Source organism: Trachypithecus francoisi, unplaced genomic scaffold (assembly GCF_009764315.1).
Source record: "Trachypithecus francoisi isolate TF-2019V2 unplaced genomic scaffold, Tfra_2.0 Lachesis_group1, whole genome shotgun sequence".
NCBI classification, from domain to species: Eukaryota; Metazoa; Chordata; class Mammalia; order Primates; family Cercopithecidae; genus Trachypithecus; species Trachypithecus francoisi.
The window spans coordinates 63,424,420-63,448,073 of NW_022681454.1; the positions used below are offsets into that span (position 1 = coordinate 63,424,420).

Genomic DNA, 23,654 nt, shown 5'->3' on the forward strand with positions numbered 1-23,654 from the left:
CATGCTTGCTCCCATACTTAATTGGCAGCTTTTCTAAAAGGTCACCCTACCAGAGAGGCTATCCTTGACTATCCTACTTGAGGCTGCCTCTATATCCTAGCCCTGCCTTACACTTCTGTAACACATTTATTACCTGAGTCCTGTGTTATTTGTTTACTTGTTGTCTGCATCCCCCAAATGCAGTGTAAAAGCTCTGACGACAGGGCTCTGTCTTTCTATAACTACAGCATCTGAAAGAGTGACCGTTGGTATCACTCAATAAACTTGTTTGATGAATATATTGACAAACCGATAGAGAGCGTTAGATGGCTTGTGTTCTGAGTGCCTGCCTACTGCTGTGGAGTGACATAGGGGTTATCTGCTGGCGTGTAGGGCCTGAGATAAGTTAATGTGAGAATGTTCAATGCTAAGAAATGTGCTGTGGCAAAGGACACCAGGGGCAAATCAAGGTTTCGCATCAGTAGATCTAGTAATCTAGATGTGATTGAGGACCATGTGTTTGTAAGATAAAATGAATATAACACGCTAAATTAAAAATATCATTTCAAAAGGGCTATGGTATAAAGTACTACAGTCAGTGCTACTCGAACTGGGAAAATAAAGTGAAGAAGTAAATATATATGTAAATATAAAAAAGAGAAATAAAGAGCATACACATAATAATGTGCTTGCAATTTATTGCTTTTGGAGAAGAATGAATTTCTATTACTCAGAAACAGCAGTGAAAACAGCTTAACAGTTTAAATTACAAGTATCTAATCAAATGATAATTAGGAAGGTAAGTATCATGAAACACGGAATTCAGTGAATCATGGTCTTTCTTTTATTCTGCATTGCCTTATGATAATTCTTCAAAAAGCAGCGGTAGTGTGATGCGGTATGACGAATGACAATAAACCAGTAAAAAGGGAATTTGCCAGTCAAACCTGTGAAGAAAAAGAAAATAACACTTTATCTCCCAAACTGATACTCCTGTAAATACATTTTACTTTTCCTGGCAGAAAGTATGTATTTATAGATAGTTTTACTTATTATAATGCAGGGACCAAAATAATATTTGAGACAGAATAGACTCATGAAGTGGGTATCAGAATACGTAAAAATTATCACTCAGCATCTGCAATTTAAATTTAAATTTTTCTTGATGTTTTCCATCATCTTATTTTATTCTAGCACTTAAATATAGCCTCCACATTTCATCTATCTCCCACAAATAATATTTTAACTATATTCTCCCCTGATTAAATGTCGTCAGCAATTATCTAACATCTGGAGGATCAAGATCAGGCTTTTGTAGTATCACACAGAGCAGGAATTCAATAAGAGTAAAATTTCCCAATACATTTAAAAATATTTGAAATCTTTTGAACTATTTCAATTTTGAATTGTAGAACAGTACTGTTTTACCTCCAAAATATTGCCTTATTTTGAAGTATAATATTAATATCTCATAGATTTTGGAACATTTTATGCTGTAAATATAGATAAAGAAAAAGACTTTCTAAAAAGGACATTGTTACCATTTCCTATTTCCTTGCAAATTCCCATCTCCTTGTTGATGTTAGATTAGTAATTCCTATAGCAATTGCTCATTAGAGTTACTTAGGCATACAATGCAAATTTTTTATGAGTTCCCAGATGGTGGTTGTGCAGCTTCTCCAAAGATTACAGTTTAGGACAGAAAACTTCAAATAACATCCACATACAGAGCTAGTGGCAGAAAAACCCATGGCCACAACCATACACCTTCCAGATCAAGGGTTTCTATGTAATATCTCTCAATAGTCTTTCCAATTCTATAAAAACTTAAGTATTATAATATGTATTTGTCGGTTAGAAAACTGAGGTTTGGAGAAGATTAGGGATAGCTCAAGGTCGTGAAACTAGTTGTCAGGGTCAGGATACAAATGTTAGGGGTTCCCCTACCCAGAACTCAGCGTGTTAACACTAGTGAACAGAAGCTTTCCCTCAGAGGCATTTTTATTTTATTTCATTTTATTTTTTATTTTACTTTAAGTTCTAGAATACATGTGCAGAACATGCAGGTTTGTTACATACGTATATATGTGCCATGGCTGTTTTCTGCACCTATTGATCAGTCCTTTAAGTTACCTTCCCTTACCCCCTACCCTCCATCCATGGTTCGTGTTGTCCCCTCCCTGTCTCCATGTGTTCTCACTGTTCAGCTTGCACTTATGAGTGAGACCATGTGCTGTTTCATTTCTGTTCATGTGTGAGCTTGCTGAGAATAATGGCTTCCAGTTTCATCCATGTCCCTGCAAAGGACAGGATCTCATTCCTTTGTGTGGCTGCATAGTATTCCATGGTGTATATGTACCACATTTTCTTTATCCAGTCTATCATTAATGGTCATTTGGGTTGGTTCCATGTATTTGCTATTGTAAATAGTGCTGCAATAAACATATGTAGGCATATGTCTTTATAATAGAATGATTTATATATTGGGTATATACCCAGTCATGGGATTGCTGCATCAAATGGTATTTCTGGTTCTAGATCCTTGAGGAATCACCGTACTGTCTTCCACAATGGTAGAACTAATTTACATTCTTGCACACGGTGTAAAAGTGTTCTTGTCTCTCCACAGCCTCATCTGCATCTATTGTGTCTTGACTTTTTAATAATTACTATTCTGACTGGTGTGAGATGGTATCTCATTGTGGTTTTGATTTACATTTCTCTAGTAATCAGTGATGATAAGCTTTTTTTCATGTTTGTTGACTACATGAATATCTTCTGAGAACTGTCTGTTCATGTCCTTTGCCCACTGTTAGATGGGGTTGTTTGTTTTTGTCTTGTAAATTTGTTTAAGTTCCTTGTAGATTCTGGATATTAGAGCTTGACAGATGAGTGGATTGCAAAAATTTTCTCCCATTCTCTAGGTTGCCTTTTCACTCTGATGATAGTTTCTTTTGTTGTGCAGAAGCTCTTTAGTTTAATTAGATCCCATTTGTCAATTTTGGCTTTTGTTGCAATTGCTTTTGGCATTTTTTACATGAAGTCTTTGCCAATGTCTATGTCCTGAATGGTATCACCTAAGTTTTCTTCTCAGGTTTTTATGGTTTGGAGTATTACATTTAAGTCTTTAATCCATCTTGAGTTAATTTTTGTATAAGGTGTAAGAAAGGGGTCCTGTTTCTGTTTTCTGCATATATCTACCCAGTTTTCTAAGCATCATTTATTGAATAGGAGATCCTTTCCTGATTACTTGTTTTTGTCAGGTTTGTTGAATATCAGATGGCAAGCAGAGACTCAAATCATAATTGACTCCCATTCGCAATTGCTACCAAGAGAATAAAATACCTAGAAATACAGGTAATAAAGGATGTGAAGGACTTCTTCAAGGAGAACTACAAATTGCTGCTCAAGGAAATAAGAAAGGACACAAACAAATGGAAAAACATTCCATTCTTATAAATAAGAAGAATCATTATCATGAAAACAGCCATACTGACCAAAGTAATTTATAGATTCAATGCTATTCCCATCAAATGACTATTGACATTTTTCACAGAATTAGAAATAACTACTTTAAATTTCATATGTATCTACAGAATAGCTCATATACACAAGACAATTGTAAGAAAAAGGAACAAAGCTGAAGACATCACACTACTTGACTTCAAACTATACTACAAGGCTACAGTTACCAAAACAGCATGGTACTGGTACCAAAACAGATATATAGACCAATGGAACAGAACAGAGACCTCAGAAATAACACCACCTATCTACAAACTCAGAAGCATTTATATAAATCAGCACACTTCAAGGAGTTAACCCATGCTACATTTCTTAAACTGGAATGGTTGTTGGCTTAATGGCTTTTTTCCTGATTTTTCTTGTTTTAACTGTCATTGTTGATACTTCTAGAAAGAAAAGTAACTAGAGTCAGCTTACCTTTATAATCATGACCCAAGATTACTGAGGATATCAGTTGCCATACAGATAATTTGATCTATAGCCTCGATGTGAATAATGCTTTTCCTGCATACACACAAAAGGAGAGAGCAAATTGCAGAGAATAGAGACAATGACAGTACAAATGTTTCACAAAAACTGTCACTGAAAACTTAGATTGTTTAAGTTTTTATGATCTTGTGTGTTATCTACATAGATATTTTCAAATTTTTACATTTTTCTTTTTTATCAGAAAAATGTTTAAAAGCAGGTAAAAATGATGAAGTATTTACTGTTGGTTGATTTTTTGTGACACTAGTACAGGTGGAAACACTGATTAGAGGTAACCTCTCTAACCAGGGTTTAAATCTTCTTTAATATATTACCTCCACGCTACTATTTTGCTAACTATTGAGTATTATGGAAAGGATTAAGTTACTGTTTCCAACTTAGGTGGTGCTTCTTACTTTCTTTTACAATGCCTACATTCTTTCATACCCACTGCTGTTAACACAAACAGTCCTCATCCCTTTTTATGCATCTTTTTACTTGGTGCATTTTTAACGCGCGTACTTGCTATGTCAGTAAGGAGAACTTTTGAACCCAGATTCATATTGATATTACAGGTCAAAATAATATGAGACTTTATATACATACCGTGAGAAAAATGTTAGAGAAATATAATTTTCTGTCTAATTTAACACAGTTTAATTTAAAGACTGTATCATCCTCAAAAATTAAGAAGGTAGAAACTTACCACATTACATGAGTAGCCTCTATGCTTTGTTAAGCATATGTTATACTTAATAGAATTAGGATTTCAACTATTCTTTAGGTCAGTGTAATTATTTACAGGACAAAGATAAGTTCTCAGAGAATAATTGACTTATTTCAGGTGGAACTGAGTTTCCATTGAAATACTGTTAGGACACAAGATATTTGTGACTTTTTGCCTTTGCATCATAAATAAATGAAATCAATGTGCACTTTAGCAATTAATGATTTACATATATTTGAGAGACAACTATTGATTCTTCTAGGAGAATAAATAGAGAAGAAAACTTATTCAGAGTGCACATTATCAGAAGAACACTTACATGGAATTTTCTTCTATGCGCATGATGTTTCTGTGAAATGAAAAGAAAAGATTGAAAATTGAATATATGATCAATTATCAAGTTTTCCAGTAAATGAAAAGTCTTACCTCTTTATGTGAATCAGCTCTCTCGGAAAAAAAGAAAATGAGAAAATAATTAATATTTTAATTTTATAATTCAAGAGTAAGTATAAATATTGACTTAGCCACAATTATGATTAAACCGAATGGAGGCATGCTTTGGTTGATGACACACTAAATTAGTTATTTTAGCTTTATGACATCTTTAAAATGAGTGAAGGGTAAACTCTATAATTATTGTGCTATATTCAAATGTTAACTCATTTTGGTTTATATATCCTTTTTATGTAAGGCAGGAAAAGTCTATCACTGATGAATAAGAGAGTGGAACCTGACAAATGAAACACTGGATTTTTTTATATGAATATGTTCTATGTAGCTCAAAAGCTACCAACATATGAATATTTTATTTGCTGATAGAGACAGGCATTATACTTTTCTCTGTTCTTCTTATATGTTTATTTTTCCACTTCTATCCTTTTATAATAAAATAATGTGATAAACTGTGATATCATAACCAATTCAGTTTTCAAAACATTCATTAGAATTTAGTGGATAGTTTGGAGTATTATTAATCTTTTTTTTTTTTTTTTTTTTTTTTTTTGAGACAGAGTCTCGCTCTGCCGCCCAGGCTGGAGTGCTGTGGCCAGATCTCAACTCACTGCAAGCTCCGCCTCCCGGGTTCACGCCATTCTCCTGCCTCAGCCTCCCGAGTAGCTGGGACTACAGGCGCCCGCCTCGTCGCCCGGCTAGTTTTTTTGTATTTTTAAGTAGAGACAGGGTTTCACCGTATTAGCCAGGATGGTCTCGATCTCCTGACCTCGTGATCCGCCAGTCTCGGCCTCCCAAAGTGCTGGGATTACAGGCTTGAACCACCGCGCCCGGCCTATTATTAATCTTTTATGATCAATTTTCTATTAACTTCATAGAAAGAGGAGGAAGAGGAGGAAGAGAATGTGGAAGTAGAGAAGCAGAAAGAGTTAGAGAGAGGTCAAGTGCTTTTCCTACTAATACACAGTAGTAAATGACAATACGAGCTGGGAACCCATGACACTTACAGAGATTTGTTTTATGGTTGAAAATAAGCAGCTTTATTTTAAGAAGAATTAAACAATTCTATGCTAACTTTAACAGTTAGGTTGTGCAAGAAATGACTTGAAATTTCATATTTTGACACCCTGTAATACTTGGGTTCCACTTAAGTGCACCTTGTTCTTTCCTCAGATTTCTAACTTCAGATGGTCTAGAGCTTTTCATACTTAGAGATACTTTCACAGTTCTCAGTCCCACATATTTAAAAAGCTTGCTAAATTTTCTTTTACTTTTACATTAAAGTAATTGTACTTGAGTGTTTGCAGGTATGTAATGAATATCTATTCCAAGTCCTTAAAGAACTTACATAAGTTAATTCAAAGAAACTCTTTATATGGAAATATTAAAGCTTATAGAGCTGTTTTGAGGTCAACATGAGTACATGCAGAACACAAGGAATAAGAGACACTTGGGATAAGTACTGAGAATGAATGTATTCTTTAAAATTTCCAGATGTACTTACAGTCATGGAAATCATGAGAGCCAAGATTAAAGCAAAGACAAGAAACTTCATAGTTGGCTGAGTCCTATAAAATCATACAAGAAAAATCAGTAATCATATTATTTTTTGCATTCATTCATCAGACTTCTGTTGATGACACTATGCTTCAAAGCACTGGGAGACATGCTCTGTTTTCCAGGCTGGAGTGCAGGGGCATGAGCACAGATCACTGAAGCCTGGACCATCGGGGCTCAAACCATCCTCCCAATTAGCCTCTCTAGTCCCACTTGTAGCTGGAACTACAAGTGTGTGCCAACATGCCCAGTGAATTTTTTCTTTCTTTGGTAGAGAATGTTTTTAGTCTCACTCTATTGCCCAGGCTATTCTGAAACTTCTGGGCTCTAGGAATCTTCCTGCCTTGTCCTTTCAAAACGGTTGGATTACAGGTGTGAGCCCCAGGCATGGTCTCCTGAATTGATAAGTAAATGTGAGTACTCTGATTTGGAAATATTAATATGCTAATGAAACACACAAATGGACATCTTAAACAAACCAAGAGGATGGGAGTAAGAAGGTAACAAAGAAAGGCAAACTTGAGTTGGATAATATGGAATGACTAAAGGGAGGTGTTGGGAGCCTATAAAGAAATAAAATGGAGAGGAAAGCATGTTAAAAATGCAAACAGTTTAGCATGTAGGGAGGACAAAACTGGAGGAAAGATGACCACTTAGGTTCTTGTGTCATTACAGGGGACTTATATAATGACATTAAGAATGGTAATTAAGGTACAGTGTAAAGAGATATTTGGAAAGTAGAATAACAAGCAGCAGGGACTTGCTCTATAATAAAGTCAGTGAATATGAGCCAGATTTCTATTAGAGAATAGCACAGATGGTGTAACCCTGAAATTAGAACATGAATGATATTGGTTAGAAAAAAATAAAATGAAGAGAATTCACAGGGAATATGTTTGTAGTGACTTTGAGAAGTTGAACTGGTGAAGATTATTTAACATTTCAAATAATATTATTCAACAAAGTTAGCCTCATTTGGGACTCTGATATGTTTTATAATTATGTATATGGAAGTGAATCCAGTTACTTTGCAGATGTAAAAAAGTATAGCAGATTACTTATTTCTAAATTATAAATAGGTAAACAAAAGCATTTCCATTGGAAAATACAATTACCACAAGACTTAGAATTATATGGCATTTTTAGCTGTTAATTGCAGCTATAAAGTAATTCATTAATAGGTAATTTAAATATTTTTTCTAATCTCTCTTACCTGTCACTTGTGATAGAACATTACAATAACATTTTTCATCTAATTATAATAAAATGTCCTACTCTTAAAGAGCCCTACATCTCTATCACGGAAAGCAGAATCCATGATTTATGGCATTTACCATATTATTTATTCATTCATTTTGCTTCACTCATTTAAATGGAAACTTCTACTATAGGACTAACTCTAAAAATTATGTATTTCTTGAAGTTTTTCTATTACCTAATATATAAATCCTACTTCAACTCTTTTTATGAAACAAAAGGCATGAGAATTTTACTGTCGTTTACTACTGTCAATTCTGTTGCAAGTACAAAATAAAAATAAATGTTCTAAGAAATTGGTCTTCTTTTACTAACACATAAATTAACAGATGAATGAACATAGAAAATCAATATATAATTAATGGTTTTGAAAAACATATTTCCCAAGTAAAACAATAATAAAAAATTGGAATAATAAACTTTCTTTTCTGCCATAACACAAATGAATGAAAATGAGTTAAAGAAATTAGTAAGATTGAGATGACTAACTCTTATACAGTATATGCTTTGCATTATAACAGAACTGTTTTTAATGATGGAAAGGCCAATGAAAAAGTGATAAAATAGTTTACTACTAAGAGGAAAGTAAATTTTTAAAAGTAAACTTTATAATAATACGTTTGCCAAGAGAGAATTTATCAGTATCTTCTAGTAAAATTTGAAATTCTACTTTAAGTTTAATATAAAAGTAATAAGAAAGTAGGTATCAGGTATCTAGACAAGGAAATAAAAATAGTTCATTGAGGTCCCACCATCAGAGAGGATGTCATACATTGCCATATTCCACATTAGTTACTTTGCAAGATGATTGTTGGTGTTAATTCATAGGAATTGAGATCTGGAAGTCATCTTCAGATCCCAATAAATGGTCATTATTTCTTTATAATAAGTTATCAATAGATAATATACATCTTCATAAGTGAGTTACAATTGATTTTAGCAAACAAAAGCTTATGCTAAGACATTATATTAGATTGTACTTAAACATATTACCTTTTACTCAAGAGGAGAGTCAAGAAGTCAGTGAAGCCGAAGTCAAGCCTCAATAGATGTCCTTTCCTAGGTATCTGATGTATTTAAACACGTTGAAATCTCCCTTTTGTTTTTCAAAATAGCATCAATTATGAGATCATATGATCGAGATGGAAAGTAATGCCCAAAATCTGTCTCTACAAATTCTAAAAATAAACTTAACCAGGTGATTTTGCAATAGCTCATCGTGAAGACAAGGCAAACAGAAAGCAAATGGACCCATCACATGCTAATCCCAGTGTTAGTCTAGCCCTGAGTGAGTCAGACAACGGAAAAGCATGCTGGAGGAAACCAGGCATAGCAAAGATTTCAGTGATAAAGATGTTTCTGTAGAATACCATCTACTACTTTTCAACAAATATATGTCCAAGATGGAGCAATGCTATGTCAAAAATAATACTTACAGTGTTATGAAAAATTGTACACATTCCCTAGTAAATACTGATAATTGGCATAATAAAATTGGAGTCATTCTACACTTCCAAAGTTTTTCTACAAATCATTATTTGTCTTGTATTTTTACCTGCTTACATTGACTTAGAATATTTTAAGTAATAAAGTGAATGTAAACATTGGCCAAAATTCAGTCACTTTTGGATGCCATATGATAAAAGGATTCTCATATTTAGTTTCAAAAGTTTCTAGGTGCTTGTCACATGTCTCTCACATAAAACTGATTTCTTATGTTTAGAAATTTGAATTTATCTCCTTGGAGTTTTCAGGGGACCATATATCTTTGTAGACGTCATTTATTGAAATAACTGCACTAGACAGAAAGAGACAAACAGAATTTTAATTAAATTAATCGACAAACATGTATAAAAGATCACCTACTTGCTACTAGTTGTATAATTCGATGTGCTAAGAACCGAGTATTAAAAACTTATTTCTAAGTTCAGATAAGTTGTACAGCTCAGTCCGTTGTTCCTCAGGATGTCCCACATACTACCGTCACAATTAGCATCAGCTGGTACCTGCTGAAATGCAAATTCTTAGTCTACTTTTCCAAACTTACTGAGTCAGAATCTTGGGGCGTACACCTGGAACCTGAATTTTAAGAATATATCCAGGAGATTATTTGTGTACTTTAAAGTTTGAAAAACTGTATAACAGATTTGTAAACGCATTGTCTTTAGATTGATCCCACTAATAGAGATTATGTTTTTAATTCGTGTCTGATACCGGAAAGGGAACAACACACATCAGGCTGGTGGTTGGGGAGGGAGGGAGAGCCTCAGGGCAAATAGCTAATGCATGCGGGGCTTAAAACCCAGATGATGGGTTAATAGGTATAGCAAACCGCCATAGCATACATTTAGCTGTGCAAAAAATCTGCACATTCTGCACATGTATCCTAGAACTTATAAAATAAGAAAATAAAATAAAATAAATTTGTGTGTGATTTTTAAAGGAAATATTTATTAGGTAAATCTTCTATGCTTATTTGAACAGTCCCATTGGAAATTATGGTTATTCTCTAGGTAATATACACAAATGTATATTATTGTGCCTAATATTATTAGGCATATGTAATTTATATATAATATATCATTCACATATCAGTATATTGCCACAACCGTGATAAGGCAGTAGCTCTTTATTGATACTTCCCTTGTAATTGAAAGGCATGGCCTTTTCAAAGAACATGACGTTTGCTTATAGAGGACAAGATACCTGTTTTACTTAATTATAAAATATGAAGCCACGTTCTGGTCCATCAGTCTTCTAAAATGGCCTACTGTTCCTGGAGGGTGAGACCATAACTCACAAATTTATAATTCAAGTAAATTAGATTTAAATTGTTCTTGTTCTTTTGGCATGAAATTTCTGAATAGCAGAGATACAATATCTCTTCTTTGGAGCAAAACAAACCCATTCTCTTTACATTTTCAGTGAAAAAGTGTTACACAGGATTCAGTGGTTTTTTTTTTTTTTTTTTAAATAGGTACTTGGTCTGCGTTCATCACCCAGGCTGGAATACAGTGGTGTAATCATAGCTAATGGCAGTCTGGAACTATGGGGCTCAATCGAACCGCCCCTCAGACTCCTAAATAGCCAGTGCTACAGATATGCACCACTGCTCCTGCCTAATTTTTATTATTATTATTATTTTTTGTAGAGATGGGGTCTCACAATGTTGTCAACACAGTTCTTGAACTTTTGATCTCAAGTGATCCTCATACCTAGGCCTTCCAGAGTGCTGGACTCCAGGCATGAGCCATTGCACCATCTCATGTTTCAGTAACTGTTGAACTATGTCTGACTTAAGAAAAATATCCTGCTTTAATTAATTGCTAAATGTCAAATGGTTTCCTTTCTTTGTTTTCTTTTCCATCTCCTCTCATTTCTTCCCTGTGGTTTTCTTCCCTAGTTTATTTTTCTAATAATATTAGGTGCAGTTCCAGTGGATCTAAGATATTCATGTTCTTGTGCACAAAAAGGAAACTAATAGTCCCAAAGCCCTACCAAACTAATAGTCCAAAAGCAAACTAACAGGTAAGATATGGCAGATGTCAATATACTCATTTAAAAACTACAATTAAACCTAAGGCATATACATTTTATGTTGGAACACCAAAATGTAGGCATTATTTCACCCATGATTTTCTGCTTCTCCAAGTTAGGAAGTGTGGGGATTATGTATGACAGGTGGAACAAGCATGGTGGACTACAAATACAGTAGTGACCTTCTCACGCTAGTTACGATCTCACCCTCCAGAAACAGTAGGCCATTTTAGAAGACTGATGGACCAGAACACGGCTTCATATTTTATAATTAAGTAAAACAGATACCTTGTCTTCTGTAAGAAAACATCATGTTCTTTGAAAAGGCCATGCCTTTCAATTACAAGGGAAATATCAACAAAGAGCTACTGCCTTATCCCAGATGTGTCAATACACTGGTTGCTTAGGGATACAACCCATGAATGGGTATTTACAGTGATATCTATGCTGGGTTTTTATCCTCCTTCTTCACCTTCTTCTGCCTCTCCCCCTCCTCCTCTTTCTCCTCTTCTTTGTGCTTCTTTTCCTCCATTTTCTGCTTCTCCTCCCCGTCCTGCTCCTCCATATTCTCCAAATTACCTGTGATGAAAGTATGGACCAGATCTATGTAACCAAAATCTATGATGTTTATTTATTTAACTAAAAAAATCCTATGTTATAATCCTGTTTGAACAACTAAAATGAAAAATACTACTAATGACCTATACGGAACAACATGTGACTCTCTACTAGATGAGATAGAACATCCTTTATTCTGGAGATACCATGTGACTAGCTTTACTCCTACTCTTAAGGAGATTTCCATATAATTTGAGAGTCAGACAATATTAATAGGCGAAGAGATAGAGAAATTCAGGAGAAGACTAATTACATGAGACTAAAATTGGAAAATGAAGAGCCTCACTGGAGCTGCAGATTGGGGACTTATAAGCCAATTGATTATAATCAAGATTGAAATTGGAATAGATCATAAGGAAGGATGCATAGAATCAGAAGAAAATAGGCTGAGGAGAGATAACCTGGTCCGCGCTGATGTAACATGTGGAAGATAATAGAAAGTTCATTAAAATATTTGTGATAAAAAAGATGAACAGAGAAGAGATGTATTTCTAAGCAGTTTGTATATTGCAGAAGCCAAGAGGATGAAGCAACAAGAAGGAAATCATTTCCATAAACAAATGTTGGGAACTTAGTGGTTGCTGAGTTTCTCTAACTAAATTTTTCTTATATTTAAGGTATTATAATAATAGATAGAATTTAACTAAATGAGAATATATCAGAATGCATTTTATATAAAAATGCCCTAAATGCAAACAGGGGGTTATATCATTATAGTTTTACCATAAAAATCTTCACTGGAAAGAATATCTTGATTTTAAAACTTCTTTAGGAATAGAGGAGGAAATGCAAAACAGATAACGGTAAGAAAATATTTTTGAAAAACCTAAGAATCACCTCAAAGATCGAGATGTTGGAGAAAGTCAGAAATTTGATTAAATGTGTAGTAATTTATAGGGGAGTGAAAGTGGGAAATTTAAAGAGGTAATGCAAAAAGGGGCTTAATTTTTTCTTTTCCTATTAGCTAGATTTTTTTTTTCTGGAATTTACTAGTAGGTGAGATGAATTGGATGCTTCAGAATACTAATAATATATTTGGACATTTTGTTGGAAAGAAATAATGAGAGCATAAAACTAAATAAAAGAAAAATAGTTGCTAAGCAATTTTGTACTCCACATTTAGAAAACAAAAAAGAAATATTTTTTTCTTGTGCATTAGAGTTTTCTTGGTAAAGGTGCAGTGTAGGACAATTTATCAATTACTGGGATTGAGATTTTAGTGAATGGAGATTCTAAAACCCAGAATTCATTAGAATTGTCTCAGTTATATTATTGTGTATTGGATGATGAAGATCAAGTCCTGGGTTGGAAGAAAATGAAATACAGTAAGAATGAACAGACAGAATAAATCAACATACGAATATTAAGGCTCTATAGTTTTCTGTAAGGTCAAAGTACTATGCTTCAAACATTTTCTCACTTCCAAAATTATAAATCAGATCATATACTTGTCCAATGGCATCCATCCCAATTCAAACGCTATGCTTGACCTACAGAACTTGAATCATCTGCATGCCCTTTTTCTGTGACCTAATTTATTTTGATTCACTTTTTGCTCTCTCTGTTCATATTAATCTCCTTGAAGTTTTCCCAAATACAACAAACATATTTCTACCGCAATAGATTGGCATTTGCTATTTCTTCTGCTGGAGAATTTCTTTCCTCATGTTCATGCACATAATTAGTTCCTATCTCTTCTAAAATGTCACTATACAAAAGAGGCTGTTCTTGACTATTCCATTTAAAATATCATCTATGCCCTTGCCTCACCTTATATTTCTTCAGTATACTTATCTCCTGAGATACTACCTATTAATGTTTTACTGGTTTATATTTCCAAACAACCATGTAAACTCCCCATAGGCAGGCTTTCCTCTGTCTTATACTTTGCTGTGTCTCCAGCATCTAGAAGAGGCCTGACAGCTAGCGTCACTCAATAAGTATTTGTTGAATGAAAGTCATTGCTGACAAACTTATGGAGGGCATTTGATTATTTGTGCTCTGTGTTCCCATTACTGTGCAGTGACAATGCGTGGGGGAGGGGTTACCTTCTGTCTTGTAGAAACTGAGATAAAAAATGTGAGGACCTTCGAGGCTGAGAAAATTTGCTGCAACAGAGGAAACCAGGAGCCAATCAAATGTTAGATAAATAGGCCCAATAATCTAGCTGGGCTTAAGGATTACATGCTTGGAAAATATAAAATACTACAGACTAAATTAGGAATAACTAACTGTAAAGGACCTTTGACATAAAAAACAGAAATAAAGAAATTTCACATAAAAGTAGATTTAAAATATATTGCATTTATCAAAACAATGGATTTCTGTTACTCAGAAACAGCACTGGAAACAGCTTAATAGTTTGAAATTGCAACCATCCAATCAAACATCCATTAGAAAGGCAGGTATCTTGAAACAGAGAAAATACACTAAGTCATACTCTTTCTTGTATTTTATTTTGTCTTTTTGATAATTCAGCCAACTCCTGTAAAAACATTTATATTCTTCTTGGTACAGAATAGCTATTTATAGATCATTTAAGTTAATATAATGCAGGGCTCAAAATAATATTTGACATAGAATAGATAATTAAATACTTGTTAAATGGGTATCAGAATAAATACAAATTATCTTCAAGCATCTGCAAGTTAAATTTAAATTTCTCTTAAATTTTTCAGTTATTATATTTTTCCCACATAAATATAGTCTACACACTTTATTCATATTTATTTTCCCAAATAATATTTTAAATATATCCTTTCTTGATTAAATTTCACCAGTTATTATCGAATGCCTAGAGGATCAAGTTCAGGCTGTTTCCCATATCATTAATGTCAACAGGATATTCAATTGGAATTTTTTAACTGCTTTGCTCTCTCCTTTAAGGAACTTTTATTTGGAAATTGGATTTTTTTACAGCTTAGGTAGAATTTCTGAAAGTAATGGATTTGACTCCAACTTAAAAGTTCACAAAATCATTTTTAGATTCCATAATATTTGGAAACTGAAATTTTCTTTCTTCCATTTTCATATTCTAATGCTGTATATAATAGACGGAATAATTGGTCACCGATAAAGTGAATTACTGCTCAGTCAAACGTGTCTTCAGTTAAGGTACTCAATTTTAATGATAATGATTAGGATTATATAACACAGTCGAGAAGAGGCAACTTTGATGATCATTCATTGTGGAAATGTATAATTTATCTTTATATACAACTATCTTTCTTACAACTGTAATTTCATGTTTAATTATATTTCAGAAAATTAGATACCAAATTGAAGTATGGCAAAAGTACCATGAATATTGAACGATTTTTTGACCTCATCTTGTATTTACTTTCTTTCAATGTCTTTTGTTCTCATTCAAAGTTATAGTTAAGGAATCATAAGATATTAAAACCAAAAGTTACTTTAATGCATAGATAAATTTTCTGTGCATGGCATGTACAAATTCTTTATCAGTTCTTGAAAACAGTCATTTTATATCTACTTGAATTATCAATTTATTGTTTTTTTCAGGCATTACCTTTGAGTGCAGGGTATTTCTAACGTCTAATAGTCAGAAACTGATTACATCCTAAGGGTGTGTTGTAGGCAAACCAATACCTTCCCATCCCTCAAAGATGTCCACATTCTTATTCCAGGAATCTTGGAATACGTTAGGTTACGTGGCAAAGGGAATTTTTCCCTGGCGCGGGAAAGTCTGTGAGGAAGAACCCGGAAGCAATAGCGATTGTGCGTTCTTGTTCACTTTCCTCCATCTTGTCCTTTCTCCCTCAGCCAAACAGTACTGGAGAATATTATTCTAAGCAAAGTAATGCAGAAATAGAAAACCAAACATTGTATTTTCTCACTCATAAGTGGAAGCTAAGCCATGAGGATGAAAAGGCATTAAGAATGACACAATTGACTTTGAGGACTTAAGGGAAAGGGTGGGAGGGATGTGAGGGATAAAGGAGTATACACTGGGTTCAGTGAATGTTGCTTGGGTGATGAGTGCACCAAAATCTCACAAATCACCACTGAATATTTTACTCATGTAAGCAAATACCACCTGTTCCCTCAAAACCTATGGAAATAAAAAAAAAAAAAATGTTTTTTTAAAAGTGAGCTACTCTCTACCAAAGATGTAAAAGCAATCAATTATATCCTTAAGCTTTTAGTCTGAGCAAGAGGATGGTGCAGTTAACGGACAATGAGACAAGGATACAACAAGACATCTAATTTAATTTATCAAATTTCCACAGTCTTTCACATGCTAAGTGTGTAAGGTGGACTGTCAAAGGCAATTCAGGAGAAAGCACACACTACACCCATCTCACAACATTCAGTGACTTCCTCTCACTCTCTGACTCTGGTTTCAAAATCTGAACCCTAGCACTCTCCTTCTTCTCCCTTAAAAATGATTTTGGTCCCAACAACGACTCTCTGTGCTACATGCAACTCTTTGTAGATTGAATATTGGAATTGATTTTTCACAATTTTTGTCAAGTTACTTTTAAGATAAATATAATAAAAAAGACAATGCAAGTAATTCGCTACTCTTTCAAATTATTCTATAAAACATGCTTTTTAGACACTGGAAATATTGTACGTGGCTTAACGTGTTGTTAGATAGGTAAAGGGATTTTTTGAATAGGAAGAATCATATGAGTACAGAGCAAATAAGACTTACTTCCACCCCTGTAGGTAAAGGAAAAAATGTAATAAAAATTCTTTTTATTAAATTTGAACTACTGATTAATCATTCCTAATTCTCTTATGTTTTCCAGACATATTCCTGAGTGACTGATTAAGTATTCACAATTACCCGTTTCTTACTCTTTGCTTTGTCTTGACCAAATATTATTCTGGCTTCTCTCCTTCCTACAGGCCTCGAAATTCTGCTGCTCTTCAAGCCTGAGCAAGCACTAAACATTGGAATGTGCCCCTTAATTAGGTTATCCTGAGAATCAGCAGACCACAGTGGAATACTTTTCTTATCAGATTCTACTGCTTGTTTTCCCTTGCTTGCCCAAATTCCACTTAAAGGCTCTGCTAATCTTTGCTTACCACCTCTGTCTCAGTGGTAAGCAAAATTCTTACCACTTGAGAAACTTCTTGTTGTTTGATTTTGACATGCTTGCACGTTTTTGAGATCAAATCTTTCTTCCTATTTTAATGATCTGTTAACTGAATAAAGTCTCTCAATGTATGTTTGTATTTGAGGTGATAAAAGATCCTTGCCTAAAACTTGTGCCTTGGTTAAAGTTATGCATATAAAAACACTTTGCCAAAATTGTTCTAAAATATATCATCAGGATTTTCGATAAATTGCTGATATCTCTACCACTTATTTCTTAGTTCTAGCTCCGATCTCTCATCCTGAATTATTTTGCTAGATTTCCAGTGGTCTTCCTTATTATCTGTCTGCATGCTCTCTTATCTTAACTGCCATATTCCTGCTGTTATAATATGCCTAAATACTTGTCCAATCACTTGACGTTTTAGTTACATGATATTCTAACTGTCTGAAGATTGCCTGTATTTTATCCACCTATCTCCAAAAATAGACAAAAAGTTCTTGAGGAGTTCAGTAGTTCAGTTCTAACATTTAACTTGCTTCGATTTTTAGTTTAAATGCATTTTAAATTCTTGCTCTAAGTTAGCATAGCCAAATTAATTTCTTCAACATCTTCCACCTAAACCAAACAAACCATATGCATGGCAAAATTCCTTGGGAAAAAAAGAAACAAATACATAAATAACTGCCAACCATTATCGCTTTTTGAAAGGCATAAAAGTGCTTTGCACTTTTATTTGCTCATCCAATCCTGACACGTTGCACCCATTTGTTTTTTTCTCTTTTGCTGATTTGGTCTCTCATTCAATCCATCATTAAACTTGTTAATATCCTTTACAAAGACTCCTTTTACACGTTTAAGTCTTTCTATAACCTATTTCAGTCCCCTCCTTAAATATAGCCTACATATTTCATTCACATTTATTGTTCCAAAATAATATTTTAAATACATCCTTTCTTGATCAAATATCATCAGCTCTTACCTAATGCCTAGAGTATCAAGTTCAGACTCTTTCTCATATCATTATTGGCAACAGAGATTTTGACTGGAATAAAATCTACAACTGCACTGAAAAATAATTGAAATCCTATGGATGATTTCAACAGTAAATCACAGGACAGTGTTCATGTTTTTAAAAGTTTACTTTGATTTGTAGTGAAAAACGATTTTTTTCCTAGAAATACTATTTTTTTCCTAGAAATTTGAAATAGTTTGTGTTGCATATAAAAAGGTAAAATTGAATTGACTTTCTAAAAAGGAAATTGATAACATTTTCCTCTCTCATTTTTGATGCAATACTAGCGGTTTTTATCCTAACTACTTATTAGAATTACTTAAGACAAAAATTCTCAAAGTTATTGTGTTATACATCACATAGGAATATTATTAAAATGCAGATTCTGATTCATTTGGTTTAGATGTGGTTTAGAGTCTACATTTCTCACAAGATCCCAGATAATGCTTGTGTAGCTTGTCCAAAGATTAAATTTTAGGAGGAAAAGTTTTAAACAACGTCCAGATATAGCTTTAGCGGAAGTGAAGCCTGCCGTCACAGTTATGTACCTTTCTGATCAAGGACTTTTATGTAATATGTCCTTTAATAGCCTTACTAGTTCTACAAAGAGTACAAGTATTATCATAATACCCATTGTGTTGATGAGGAAATTGAAGTTTGGAAAGTATTAGTAATACTTCAAGATCATGAAAATAGTAGTTGTCAGGAGCAGGATACAAACACAGGGTTTCCCCTCCCCAGAGCTCACCCTTTTAATCATAACAGGACAGAAGATTTCCCTCAGAATCATTTATATAAATGAATACATTTCAAGGAGCTATCCCAGGCTACATTTCTAAAGCTAGAACTGTTTTATGACTTGCTTATGTGTTTCTTCTTTCTAACTGTCAGCACTGATAAGTTTGAAAAAAAAAAAAAAAACTCGACTCATCTTACCTCTATGAACATGTCCTGTGATTGCTGAGCAACAAATGACCAAAAGAAATTCCTACAAAATACTGAGAATGAACTCGACTGGATTATTTTATGATAAAGATTGTGATGACAAAGTAATCAGGAAACAAATGGATCCATCACATGTTAATTAGTTTAGACATGTGAGAATAAGATGAGGGAAAAAATCGTGCTACAGTAACCAAGCATAGAAATGATTACATCTATAATATGTTTGTGTGGACAACATTCTATTTGATTTCAACAACTCTATGTCCAAGATGAAACAACTCTGACAAAAATGATACTAAAATCCTTCCAAAATTTAATCTATTTCCTAGGAAATAGTGATAACTGACATAATATAATTGGAGTCATTATATATTTTTATAAATTTTTCTAAAAATTATGATTAATACTATGCTTTTAATTTCTTCCCTGTACTTTAAAATATTTTAATTCATAAAGTAGATGTAAACATTTGCCAAAATTCTGTAATCTCTTGATTACTACTATGTAATAAAATAATTCTTATAGTTACAGCCAAATAAATACTTCTTGGTGTTTAGTATAATAATATATATCATACATAATAACTGGATACTTATGTTTGGAAATTCAATGTACTTCCCTGGAGTTTTTAAAGTTTCATATTTTTCCATGGAAGCCATATGTTGCCATGATTGCATTAGACAGAAAGAAGGAAAAAAAGAACTTTCACTAAGTTCTTAGATAAATTTGTTCAAAAACTAACCAACTTGTGACTGGTTGGATAATTCAAACACTTAGAACTCAATATTAAAAACTCATTTGTAAATTGAAGATAAATTATAAAGCCTAATCCATTGTTTCTGTGTGTGCCATATGGACCATGAGAATCACCATCAGCAGGAGCCTATTATAATGAAAATTCTTAGTCTCGATTTCCAAACTTGCTGAATCAGAATCTTGGGGGTACACCAGAAACTTGCATTTTAACAGTATCTCTAGGTGGTACTTTCTGTACTGTAAAGTTTGGAAAAACACATAGTCAACTCACAAATGCATTATTTGTCCTTAGACTTCATCCCATAAATAGAACTTATGGCTTAATGTGTCAGATTTATTAGGAAAATATTTATAAGGTAAAGCTTCTATGTTATAATTGAACAATCCTATTGGAAATAATGGTTATTCTCTAGGTAAATACAAAAAGATAAATTATTTCTTAAGGCGAATAAATGATTCAATTCAAAATAGATTTATTCTAAGCACTGGAGATACAAGGTTTCTTCTCGTGCTCAAAATAATACAATCTCTCATCACTTCTTAATGGAAAAGAGATACATAGTTCAGTAACTTGAGTATGTCTGACTTTGAAGAGTAAACACTGCTTTGGATGTGTTTGAACTGTCAAATGATTTCTCCCCTTTCTTCTTTCTTTCCGGTCTTTCTCCTCTACTTTTTTTTTTCACTATTTATTTCTTCACTAACCATTTAAACAACAATGTAAGGCACTGTTGTATTACTTCTATAATATTCATGTTCTAGTGAACACAAAGCAAAGTAATAGTCCAAAGATATTGACGAACAATAAGCTACCGGGTAAAAATGTTGATATATTTTAATATAACATTTTACAACTACAAGTAAACTTAAGTCATCTATATTTTGTGTTGGAACACCAAAATATAGGCATCATTTCACACATCGTTTCCTGTTTCCCCAAGTTAGGGAGTGTGAGAACTGTGTATGACAGTTTGAACAAACATAAGTGGACTAAATACACAGGAGTGACCTTCCCTCCAGGAACAGTAGGCCATTTTGGAAGACTGATGGATCAGACATGTCTCATCTTCACATTTTATAATTAGATAAAACACTTATCTAATTATCTATAGACAAACACTATACTCTTTGAAAATGTAATGCCTTTCATTTATAAGGGAAACATGAAAAAATAGTGAAGGCTTTATCACAAGCATGTCATTAAATTGATGTCTTAAGGATGCAACCCATGAATAGGTATTTGCAGTCATATTTATGCTGGGTTTTCCTCTTCTTCTTCTTCTTTTCTATTTCTACTATGATGAAAGTATGCAACAGTTTATGAAAAAATCTGTGATGTTTATTTACATAAAAATATATTATATTCCAGTTTCCATATTAAGAGGAAAATTACCTCAAATGACAAATGTGAAACAACACTGGACTGTATTCTATATAAGATGAAACATTCTAGACACTGGTGATACAAAGTAAATGCTCTTTTCTGCTCCTAAGGAGATTACAGTTTAATTTAAAGGCAACTGCACATCAATCTAGAGGAGTGTTTATTATATAAGTCTAAATTGAGAGAAGAAGGAACTCTTCTTCCCACACATGAACTGCAGACTTTGGACTTATCAGCTCATTGATTTTAATCAATTATGAAAATGACTTATGAAAAGAAATGAAATCATACAAGAAAGACCTGTACAGCCAGAAAAAAAAAGAAGGCTGAGAAAAGATCACATAGATAATACCGATGTAGTATGTGGTAGAAAATAGAAAGCCCATGAAAATCTCTGAGAAAGAAAAGAAGGCCGGGCGCGGTGGCTCAAGCCTGTAATCCCAGCACTTTGGGAGGCCGAGACGGGTGGATCACGAGATCAGGAGATGGAGACCATCCTGGCTAACACAGTGAAACCCCGTCTCTACTAAAAAATACAAAAATCTAGCCGGGCGAGGTGGCGGGCGCCTGTAGTCCCAGCTACTCGGGAGGCTGAGGCAGGGGAATGGCGTAAACCCGGGAGGCGGAGCTTGCAGTGAGCTGAGATCCGGCCACTGCACTCCCGCCCGGGCAACAGAGCGAGACTCCGTCTCAAAAAAAAAAAAAGAGAAAGAAAAGAATAGTATAGTATTTTCAAGCAACATACATACATAATAGAAGCAAAAGGGATGAAATTTCAAAGGGAAAATGTTAATCACAATGGACAAAAGTTGTAGTGAAATAGGGGATTCTGTAATTTCTTTAAACGACAATTTAGTTACCTGGACCATGTTATAATAATAGTTGAAAGTGAATTAAATAAAGATATATATTCCATATATTAATATATAATATGAAATATGATTATATATTATACGAAATATGTATTTCATATATATGAAAAATTAAAAATATAAATTATTTAAAGGTAAACATTAGGTAGTTTTATTATTATTTTTAGCATCATAGTATTCATTTGAAAGAACATCTTAGTTTCAAAACTTTCTCTGAAAATAAAGGAGAAAATGCAAAACAAAGAATAATGAAAAAATATCTTTGGAAAACATGAGGGTCATCTTCACCTTTAAGACTGTGAGAATTAGAAATCTGGTCAGATATAGATTAATTTATTAAGAGTGAGAATAATAAGTTTAAGACACTTATGCCTAATGAATTCATTTTTCCCATCAAATACATAGACTATTGTTATTATTATTATTATTATTTTGAATTTGACTACAGAGTGAGATGAGTTGGATCCTTCAGAAAATGAATATTGGGGCAATTTATTTTAGATTAATGAGAGAGGTATTGCATCAAATACATGGAAAAAACTTGGTGAGCAATGTAGTGCTCCAAATTTAGAAAACAAAAAAACACATTTTGTCTATATATCTAGGTTTTGATAAAGAAACATATGAAATTTAGGGATTTATAGGATTGAGATATTAGAAGTAGGGTTACCCAAACCCAGAGCTCACTGGAGTTGTTTGAATTATTGCAAGTATATAGTACTTGCATGAGTGAAAAATATGAAGTACTGGCTTAGAGGAAAATAAAATACATTGTTATAGGAACACATAGAATAAAAGGACATAAAAATAAGAAGGACTCACAGATTTCTGTAAGGCTCAAGTCTGGATATCTATGATTCAACCCTTGATTCTGTGCCAAAATATAAGTAAGATTGCATCTTTCTCCAATGTCATCCATCTCAAATCAAAGACTTAACATGGGTTACAAAGCTTTAATTACCTGCATATCCCTTACACTGTGAAGTAATTTATTTTGATCCACTTGCCTTCTCTGTCTATATTGGTATCCTTGAATTTGTCCCTAATGAAACAAACATGTTTCTATCACAGTAAATTTGCACTTGCTATTTTTCTGCTAGAAAATTTATTTCTCCATATTGGCTCTCATGCTTAGTTCATAACTTTCATAAAATGTCACTATATCAGAGAGTTTTTTGTTGACTATCCTGTTTAAATTTGTTTCTATGCCCTAGACATGTTTACACTTCTTCAGCATACTTGTCATCGCCTAAGATATGTACTATTTATTTACTTTGCATCTGCATCTCCCAGTTACAATGTAAACTCTCTAAAGGCAGGACTTTTGTCTCTCTTTGTCTGCAGCATCTAAAAGACGGCCTGACAGCTGGGGTAATTCAATAAATATTTCTTGAAGAAAAGTCGTTGCTGAAAAACTAATGGAGGGCATTAGATGGTTTACATGCAGAATGCCTACATACTGCTGTCGAGTGACATGGTGGTTATTTTCTGACCTACA

At 33.5% G+C, this 23,654-nt stretch overlaps 1 protein-coding gene across 1 annotated transcript; it reads right to left on the reverse strand.

The window, feature by feature from the left end:
- Positions 1–663: 663 nt before the first annotated feature.
- Positions 664–9,008, reverse strand: LOC117085530 (histatin-3-like). Its single transcript, XM_033214521.1, has 6 exons — positions 8,957–9,008; positions 6,654–6,717; positions 5,126–5,146; positions 5,019–5,048; positions 3,922–4,008; positions 664–926 (listed from the first exon to the last, which is right to left on the reverse strand). The coding sequence occupies exons 2-5, from the start codon at positions 6,702–6,704 to the stop codon at positions 3,955–3,957; spliced, it is 156 nt and encodes a 51-aa protein (XP_033070412.1). The 5' UTR covers positions 6,705–6,717; positions 8,957–9,008; the 3' UTR covers positions 664–926; positions 3,922–3,954.
- Between the last annotated feature and the right edge of the window lie 14,646 nt (positions 9,009–23,654).

Coding starts and splice junctions, on each gene's coding strand:
- LOC117085530 (XM_033214521.1), bottom strand. CDS start 6,704: ATGAAGTTTCTTGTCTTTGCTTTAATCTTGGCTCTCATGATTTCCATG. Junction 5,049..5,125: donor GAGCTGATTCACATAAAGAG/GTAAGACTTTTC, acceptor TTCATTTCACAG/AAACATCATGCGCATAGAAG. Junction 4,009..5,018: donor CGCATAGAAGAAAATTCCAT/GTAAGTGTTCTT, acceptor GTGTGTATGCAG/GAAAAGCATTATTCACATCG.